Here is a 10,038-nt window from a genome sequence, read left to right as displayed (position 1 = left end):
AGAGAAACCATTATTTTCACCAGCAGATGGAGATGGCAATTCAGAACTCCGCCTACCTTAGAATAATATTTCATTTTCTGAGGAGAATACAAGCATTTAATAGACAAGATATCTGACTGATTTTTGGTGCATTTCACTGTCTCAGTATGCAGATAAACAAAAATCGGCAAAAGCAGCTTTCATAGGATTCTCTGGACAACTCTTGCTAAATGGCAATTATTCAGAAAATTATGTTACTTTAGACCTGAAAACTATCACATAGAAGGGTGTGAACAAATGTAACAAGTTATTAACAAAAAGGGGTTTTCTGCTTTCATTTTTTAAGTCTGCAGACAGACATACCTATCCTGTTACCTTCCCGATCTTTTTGCTTGTTATCTCTTTCATCAGGATTGTCATCTCCATCATCATCATCTTCATCATCACTATATTGACCAAGTGCATTGACCAGTTCAACAAATATTTCATCATTGATAAATCCACACTCTGAAATTCAGCAAAATTGGGAGTGATCAGAATAGCACAAGGTGTATATGAAGTATTTGTAATCCTTCCTACACATTAAATGAATTATGGCAAATGCTGTAATTTATGAAAAACAATTTTGTATTTCTCCCTCTTTGATTCAATGTATGAACTGAGAAGAGTTAAAAATACTCAATATTTATTCCTTAGACTGACAAGTGGGAAGAAACTTGTTGAAATTTTTCTTTTCCTGACTTCCTGTTCTTCATACCACTAGGCTTAAATAAATCTCTCTATCTTGGAATATCAAAAAAACCCTCCTTACTGGCTAAACTATTTAAGACATTTTATGCCAAAATCCCAAATCCAACGTGGTTGGGTTAAGCCAGCCTGGAAATGCATGCAAATAGTCTGTAAAAGTATCCTGGTATAGCTAGGGAATCTCCAGAAAGATTTTTGGTTGGTAGTTCCATAGCATCCACTTCCCCACTATAGACCCCACTGGCTAGGTAATAAAAAAAGAACACCGTGATATAAAAAAAAATATCAAGAGAAAACTGAAGGATGTTGCAAATATCTGCCTATTAGCTTATATTCTACTGTGAAATTCAGAGAGCAGCACAGACAATCAATAAGGCATTTCTGCAGAGAGGAAAATCATAGTTAAGTGTTGACAGATACTGCTGTTATTTTTCAAAAAATAACCATGAACTGTGTGGCAACCACAGTGCTTATCACCGTCCTTTTTAATGTGGACTGGGGTTGGATGTCAAACTGTAATTTGAAGGAAGCTTTTAGTTTTATTCCTATGTAGACAATGAAAACATGCAGGTACTTCATTTAAGTATTTTAAACAGAACTCTTAACACACACAGGTTAGTATGAATTTCTCTCCCAAAGATGCAATTACAGAGCAAGCTTACAATTCTGACTCCTACATGGGAATGCCTCTAGATTAGTTTTCCACAGCATTTACATTTAATTTCAGTCACACAAGAATACTAGTTATTGGAAGACTACAGACCTGTCTTCCTACTTCTGATATATAGTTTTGAAGGACCCATAATTACAGTAATTGCTACCATAAGCTTCAGACTCAAGAAAATGAAACAATTAATTTTAAAGCTAGACTCATCTAGTAATAAATTAAATCAATAATAGAAGACATTTACTAGTAATGTCACTATTTTAACATTAGCCAGTTCTCTAACAAGAATGTCAGCAATCAGTAAATCTTTAAAAATATATAAAGTCAAAACCTCATGAAACATTTCATGTTCCTCATGAAATACAAAGGCACCGGGTATCCTGAGGACTGATATTAACAAGACTGGTGTAGAACTGAATAACATTCATTATTGAGTCACAGGCTTAACATTCATGATTGGCACACAATGTACTCAAAATGTAGTCCTCTTTCTCAGTCACTCCAGCACTAAGAGGAATATAGCTGATTTTAAGAAATTATTCCTCATTTGGGGGAAGAAGGTTGGCTAATGTTTATGTGAAGCCATAAGCACAGTAGTCAGAGAAACCTTTAGAACTGCAAAGTTCAGGCTTGCGTAAGCCAGTTCTGAGTGGGCACACACAGTAAGTGAAAGGTTGCTACTTCACTGAGACTTTAGCAAACCTAGAGACAGATGTCATTGCATGTAGCCCAACTCCCACACAGAATAAAAGGTGAACTACACCTAAGAACATTTGTATATATATACACCGTACCAACAGAAGGATACCACTTTGCTCTATAAGCTGACTTATAGGAAGGAGATTTTTAAATAGTTAATAAGGACAAAAACCCAAAACCCACAGAAGGTATCAAATTGCATTTGCAAGTGTTGTCATTATCAGAGTTTTCCATATTTCTTCTGCCACTTTCTACTAGCTGGGACACAAGAAAGGACGACAGTATTACATTCCAAAGCTCTGAGCATAAACTTCTGACCAAGAACTTCTCCAGGTTGCACCAAGGCATTATGATGAACCACTGCATGGTACAGCAAAAAAGTTAATGTATTTAGTTTCTCCCTACTACTACTTTAACACTTTGCAGCCTTATGATAATGCAAAGCAATATATTTAAATAAGGGTGTCTGTCATGCCCAACGTTTACACACTGCAGGGATTCTAGAGATACTACTGTAACAATCAAGCATCAGGCCTTAACAAGCAATACTGACAACAATTAATTATGTAGGAAGAAGTGATTAGTATACCTGAGTGTTTGGGCTCACCTCTGTCTCCATGCACTTTCCCATCATAGTTCTTGATTAGTTCTTCAATAAAGGTACCATCCTGGTCAAGCACTTCATCTCCCATATAGGGAATGTTATGTAAAACAGTTTCATCCTCTACCTAATAACAACAGTTACAATCAAACAATTTTAAATTGTGTTTGCAATTGACCACTTCTGCATTGTTATTTTCACAATCTACAAGTGTCTATCACAGTTAACTGACTTCACTGCTTTAGCATATCTACAATTAACTAGAAAAATACTACAAAACCCTCATCTTTGCTCAACAATTTTTTGCACTAGTGGCCACTGGCTCAAAATACTGACACTAGCTCCTAACACTAAGATATGCAAGGAGTTTCAACAAAGCTTCTATTATTGAAACACAGTTTTAACAATATACTACTACTACTATTGAAGCACAAGACAGCTATTGGACAGCTTGCAATTGATAAGTCCATTCTCCCTTTCTCAGTTCTCTTCCACAGTAATGTGCAATAGAAACCACTCCTTCATTGCTCTGACAGAGATAAGAGAATATGATACAAAAAGTCTTTAAATGCAAGTTGTCCAAACCGTAAGCACAGAAACAGGCCTCACAACTTAATCTGAACTCCACTGTCCTTTTTTGTGTCTGCATATAGACTAAATGCAAAAATACTCCCATGTTTTATTGGTAGAATTTATTAACCTTGAAACTCAGCTGTATCTTCCAATACTACAGAAAAATATTCTATTGTTAAGAAAATAAATGCAAAAATTCATGCTGATTGTGATTCTGCAGTAGTGGAAAGTATCCAAACGCTGGTGAATTGAAAGCAAGTTAAAAAATGTGTGAAAGAACTTTGTATATATGCTGACAAAACTGGTTATTTAAATTACTTTGCTATAATTATCATCATAATAACCAGCCATCAGAGGTTATCATATAGAAAATGACGTGACAAAGACTTCTAACCAGCCAAGCTTTTCAAATAAGTCAACTACCTACATCAGAAATCTGACATTATGGCTTCTCCATACAGTGAAGCTAAACAGAAGAAAAGGTTCTACTCAATTCCTGTTTAAGAACGACCATTACGTGGGGATACTATTTCAGGATTAAGTTCTCTTTGTTCCATGAGAATTACTGTTCTGCTACAGGAACATTGGTCGACTGTCATATCCCTCAGAAAACATTTGCCATTACACTGATTATATGCTTTCAAATAAATCTACATTTGTTAAATGCCATACAGAACAATTGATCACCTGAATTAAATAAACCTAGGGTCTCTTTACAGCAAGGTTTTACGACACTTAGGTTCATTGAGGACAAAGGTTTAAGTTTGCAATCAAACTTATTCTTCTTAAGTTTATTGGGGGGCCTATTTCTGATTATTACTGTCTTATTACCAATACCAAAAAGATAGGAAGGGTAACAGGCAACAGATTTTTGCTGGCTGTTTTCTAAAATTAACCCTTCCCTTTTCTCTATGCATTTATTCTACCAGCACTTTTTTAAACTTACCATAAAATTCTGTTGAAGGGGAGACCAAGAATACATTATAGGCACAGAAGCAACAGCATTGAGAGTCTTCAGCGGGATGACTTGTTTTGGAAAGTCTATGTCACTGGTAACAGAGCACTGAAATAAGAGGTTGAAGTTACACTTACAAAGCAATGTCACAAACAAAAAGAAAAAAATAAATCACAAAAGAACACTCTACACTATACAAAATTCAAACTGTTGGTCAAAATTAGCCATATCAGCCTTTGAAAAATGCATCAGATTTTAAGGACATAGTAAGCAAGAATAGGTTTAGCAGGAAAAAAAGATGGAAGAATTATTTCTATGTCAATACCTTTGCTAATAGATCATGATAGTTTTTTTCCACTTAATAAGTGGCTGTGATTGTATTTTACTCACACTATTCAACCTCCAATACAAATTATGTTTGGTATCTCAAAACATATTTAGTACCTGTTGCTGCTACGCTGATGTTAGAGCATCTACTCAAACCATCAGAGAAGCAACTGAAATCCACTGGCTTCAGATCAATACACTGTAGAAATAATCCATTATTCATGTTAAAAAAAAAAAAATTAAAGTTTACTTAATGCCAGCAAGGCATCTTATTGAAATAAATCCTCCATGTGTTTTGCTAATTCCTGCCCTGTTTCCCCCATTACTGTATGTTTATCTTGATTCTATCCTCAAGCCTTTGATTATGCTCACTGCTTAAAGCAGAAAAGTGAAAATTAACTCTTAATATGCAGCTCTGGACACATCAATGAGTGTTTCAGCTACAGGTGTTTTTTTTTTATTTTTGTTTTTGAGATTCAAGGGTTTATGTAGCCTCCAAAAGATAAACATGCCATAGAAATACCAACAATTTCTAGATTATTCCTGCATCTATTTAACAGTTAACAGACACAAATGAACTTTTCTCAAATATTTGGACAGCAGAATGAAGAACTCTGAAAAAATAACAAACAAAAGAAGACAGGAACATACAAAGCTAGGGAAGGTAGGTAAAACAAAGTTTAGAACAGCTATCATAGCTACCTGAAAGGAAAAAAGGAAGTGGAGACAAAAGACCTTTCTCCTTTCCAGAAGGGAAAGATGAACAGAGCTTCACATTTCTAAAGAAATACACAAAGTAATGTAACAAACAGTATACAGAGACAGCACCCGGGCAGCATGACACAAGTCAGACTTATTTTCTTTTTAGTCTGCAGGAACAGAAATTAGATTTCTGCTGTGTGTATCAATACTCAATACACTATCCTGTGCTAGGGCTTTATTCCCATGTCAGGTTAATGTTTAATTTTCTAGCTAGCAGCCATCTAGCATATTTTTAATGTATTTTAAAAGAAAAATAATAAATTAAAAATATTTTTTATCTTTGGAACTAGAAGTCTCAGGGTGACAAATGAGCTATGTCAAAATGACTCTAAGTGGTACTAAGTCTCAGATATGTTGCCCTGCTCTTCTGGTACGCAACTCAGCTTAATATTTATTAGTGCAGCATAAGACACGTTATGGTTGCTGGTTGGTGCTGATGGGACTAGCCATTGAAGAAAACATGTCATCAGCAATACCCTGTAGTCTTCACCTAACACAGGAAGGCTCTCACAAAACCCTTCAATCAGATCATGAGACTTCTAGTCACTGTCTTATGCAACTCTGAGGAAATTCAGTATATTAAGAAAAAAATAGTTTAATGTAATCTTTCAAAACCCTACCATTTCTTTGTCTCATTTCTCTCACTATAAATTATGGCAATCTTAAATCAAGCATGAGAGTTCTGATTTGTGAGACAGAGACCAGATTTGAATGCAGTAATTAGTGTGCTCTTTCAATTCAGGCAGGAAATCAATTCAGGCAGGAAATCAACATAAGAGTGAATCAAGCTAATTAAAAAAAAAAAAAAAGAGAGAGAGAGAAAAAAGGAGAAGGAAGAGGAATTATCTTTACTAACAAATAAAGTGAATATTGGATGTGTGCCGGTTGTTAATTATTATCAGAAGTTCTGATCCTACGGTGCCATATAGTAGGTATAGAGCTATACATGAGTAATTGCATATTCTAACACACATGAAAGAAAACACTCAAAGGTCCTTGCATGTTTGCATTCAAACATGCATGTACAGAAATGCACCTCTGACACACACTAAGATTTTAAGGATAGGAAAATCTGACAAGTTTCTTTAAGAGAAACTGTTGGGGTTTTTTTAACCTATTGACAGGTAAGTCTTTTCATTCTCATCCTACTGAAAACAGTTAGTTTTTTAGAATATTACACATGTAACATCTTCAAATTGGCCTGCTTTGGAGAAGTGCCTAAAGAGCAACTGAGCAAGAAGATAAATTAACCTGGACTGAACACAGGAAGTTGGAACAGGCCTCAACACTGTTCAAGCTACCAAGGTGAAAGCCAGTTTAGATGTTCAAATTGCATCACATTCATAGAAGTGTTTTTCACAAATTTAGTGTCTGGTCTGCTTGTGCAACACAGTGGTGCATCAACTCAATCAACTCCTTTAAGAACTTCTCTGGTTAAATTACTTTAATAAATATAAAATATTAACACAAAAAAGACTTTTTAAAGTGGATACGTTCATAGCTTTCATGTGCTTTAACTCAGTAAGAACCAAAGTAACTACTCATTTGCACCACTGGAGGTCAACTCCAACAGGACCAATATTAAACTCCTAATGTCAATGAGACAACAGTTTGATATAAAAATGCTCATCCGGGTAATTTCATAAAGAAGTTTCACTTCTGCATGTTGTTCAAGGCTAGGTAGCCTGCTACATATTTATTGCTTTCCAGAAGTCCTAAAATTGAAGTAAATATCAAGTAATTCTTTAAGAGCCTCATACATAAAAAATTTAGCTGCCAAGTCATGTCATGCTGGGAAAAAAACCAAAACAGCCAAACTTCCAGTAATAAAAAAACAACGTGCTAACAACCTTGTAAGTGGAATTACCACAACGCATGTTAACCAACCTCCCTGGTCCCGCGCAATGAGCTCACAGAAGTCATGATGTGAACAGGCTGTATCCTACGTTGTTTCCATTCTTGATTTAAGATTTCAGTTCTTTCCAGTATCTTCTGACGATTAGAATTAAACATACTCTGAAAATCAATCACAAGTGTAAGGATTACAAACAAATTAAAGGCTTCAAATTCACCTGCTAGCATCTTAAGGCATTATAACATTTACTAAAAAAGAATTAAACAAAACCAGACAGGATAAAAAAAAAAAAAAAATGCTCAAAACTCAACTGCCTAAATCTTGGGTTAATGTCAGTGAGGCTCAATATAGTTCATTACTCCTTCCTTTGATTCAAACCAAGTTCTCATGTTTAGAGACTCAGATGTTTAGCACAGAATTAAAGTCTAAATGGAATTAGAAAGAGTATGTGACTAAAGAATTTCGCATACTTGCTCTCCACTGTCTCTTCTGGCACTTAGTGTAGAGAATGGCCCATCTTCTACCCCCACATAAGACTAAGGCCTGATTCAATCACACATAAATGTATCATACCTGTTTATAATATCATAGAGTTAAGACAAGTTTTTTGTATGTTATATATTTAATGAACTTCTTATTGGAGGTGTTAACGGCAAAGAGGATCTTACTTCAGAAAAAAAAAAAAAATAATCAATTTTTGCATCATTTTTCAAGCAACAGAACCAAAGGAGGACATACCTTTACTTCATCTGCACGTCGGAACCTCTTGAGCTGCCTCAATCTCATATACTCCGATTTCACACGTTTTCGCCAACAAATTGGTCCCTTTTCAGATTTTTTTCCGGTTTGTCCCATGATTATCCTGCAAGAGGCAATGTCATGTGAATATTACCAAATCTGACACCACTGCTTACAGAGGAAGCTAAGTATGATAGGGACATTCCTTTAATAGTTTTCATATCTAATTCCTTTCATTCTTTTCAATCAGATGCTTGCAATACCATCCCAATGCAACAACAAATAAGTGAAAACATACTTGAGTGATAGACACCAGAAAACAGTAATTTTAATTACAAATCAGTGGGACCATTCACATTTGCTTTAGGCACTTCCAATGCCTCTATACAGAAAGGTATCTAATGGATTTAAAGGGGTGAAGTGGAACAAATGAAGGTTCCCACTATCAAGGTACACACTGAAATCCTTGCAAGCAGTCTAGTAAATTAACTTCTGGACAACTATATTCATGGCAGACAAACCTGTCCCTTCTCACAGGAGTGGTCTTCTGTAAGATACCAACTCCTAGAATAGGCTTCTGGAGTTGATTTCAAGTGCAAAGAGATAACCCAAGTAGAGTTCTCCTACCCAGCCAACTCAAGTATCAAAAAGTTCTAGAAATTCCAACACAAGGAGTTTTGAAAACACCACAATAAGAGACCTTGCTCTTTTCTCAAGTATTCTAGAAAAATCCGAACTATCCAGCTGACTGCAAACAGAACTCTGATTCCACTTTTACTGATCACCACCCTAATACCAAATGCTTAATTTTTATGTTACAATTGGCAATGAAGTTGTTGGCAATTAAGTTCTATTTTTACATTATAATCCAAATGCATTGCTAGAATACGCCAATCTGCTTAACGTTTTTCAAAATCAAGGATTGTCTGATGCAACCAGGCTGGCAATGACAACTTTGATAGCATTTTGAAACAAAACCGCTACACCAAAGACTGGCTTCCTCTCCAGAGTTATGCTGTAACAACCTACAGTATTTCCCTGAATAGCTCAAAATAGCATTCGCAATAGCCAATATGGACTGAAAGGCTGAAATGTCCAATTGCCCAAGGTTAATACATTCTCAAACAAACATAACCAGTTTGAACAGAAACAATTTTAGCTCTTCTAATTAACAAGGTAGTTAAACATGAATAGAGGTGTCTTCAAATGCACAGTGCTATCTCCCCAGCCATGCACCACAGCTCCCCTTACAGCCATGAGTGCAGCCTTATTCAAGTTATTGAAAGCTGTTTGCTAATGCAGGCTCAGCTCTACTTTGAGCAGTTTTGTACAGGTCAGATTTGAGTTCTTTCAGAATTTATTATGATTGTAAGGAGGAATCAATACAGAACTTATTTCGCCTTCATTTACACTGAACAAAAGATAAGAGTCTATGAGAGCCTGACAACCATTCTTAAATTGTATTGTGTAAGAAAAGAAAAAAAAAAAAGTTGAGTTTTTAGATTTAGAATGAAAATTAATCAACAAATGACAATTTTTTACCCAAATCATAGGAAGTATCCTTTGAAGGAAAAAATGTAAAGTATATAAAAAGTTTCACATAATGCCTGAAGCACCTGACTAGGCAGAACCAGCAGAGGAGGTAAATATTGAACAAAGTGTCAAACACAAAATGCTTTGCTTCCATGACTCAAGGCAGCAAGTAGAATCCATCTGCATTTGCCACAACACCAGTGGCTACAAGAGAAAGACATTACAAATAAAATATTTTTTTTACATTTATCTTGGGCCACTCATGTTAGAACATGGTAATGAATCAATGATTCCAAGTGCATTACAATACCGATTGGAGGACATCATAAAAGTATCATGAAGTACAAAAAATGTACTGTATTACATGCTAAACTAAGCAAAGCAAAAGCATGGAAAAAGTCTGCATTAACTGGAAATAAATTAGACATAGTATAATTAAAAAACAGAAACACAGAACCTCAGTTGTTAAGTAGTACAGAAGATCAAAAATACCACAGTTAAGGTTCAGCCAAAAGACACTGAAAAAGTACCAATGAATTCAAAAGATAAATGAAAGTTCATCTGACAATAGTGAAGCAGTATATCCCATAAAAACAAAACAC

General features: G+C 35.3%; 1 protein-coding gene across 5 annotated transcripts in view; it reads right to left on the bottom strand.

Moving 5' to 3' along the window:
- EZH2 (enhancer of zeste 2 polycomb repressive complex 2 subunit) overlaps window positions 1-8,021 on the bottom strand; it is a 30,960-nt gene extending 22,939 nt beyond the window's left edge. For 2 of the 5 annotated variants that reach the window (XM_010001536.1, XM_010001537.1), the window contains exons 1-5: window positions 7,904-8,021; window positions 7,198-7,326; window positions 4,213-4,329; window positions 2,700-2,820; window positions 343-486 (exon numbers count right to left, since the gene is read on the bottom strand). In XM_010001536.1, coding sequence (XP_009999838.1) covers window positions 343-486; window positions 2,700-2,820; window positions 4,213-4,329; window positions 7,198-7,326; window positions 7,904-8,020 — 628 coding nt within the window. In that variant the 5' untranslated portion in view covers window position 8,021. The remainder of the gene's footprint in view (window positions 1-342; window positions 487-2,699; window positions 2,821-4,212; window positions 4,330-7,197; window positions 7,327-7,903) is intronic. The other 3 variants (XM_010001538.1, XM_010001540.1, XM_010001539.1) reach the window with 2 other exon arrangements.
- Between the last annotated feature and the right edge of the window lie 2,017 nt (window positions 8,022-10,038).

Source organism: Chaetura pelagica, unplaced genomic scaffold, assembly GCF_000747805.2.
Source record: "Chaetura pelagica isolate M959 unplaced genomic scaffold, ChaPel_1.0 scaffold7, whole genome shotgun sequence".
NCBI classification, from domain to species: Eukaryota; Metazoa; Chordata; class Aves; order Apodiformes; family Apodidae; genus Chaetura; species Chaetura pelagica.
This window is presented reverse-complemented; position numbering and strand designations above follow the sequence as displayed.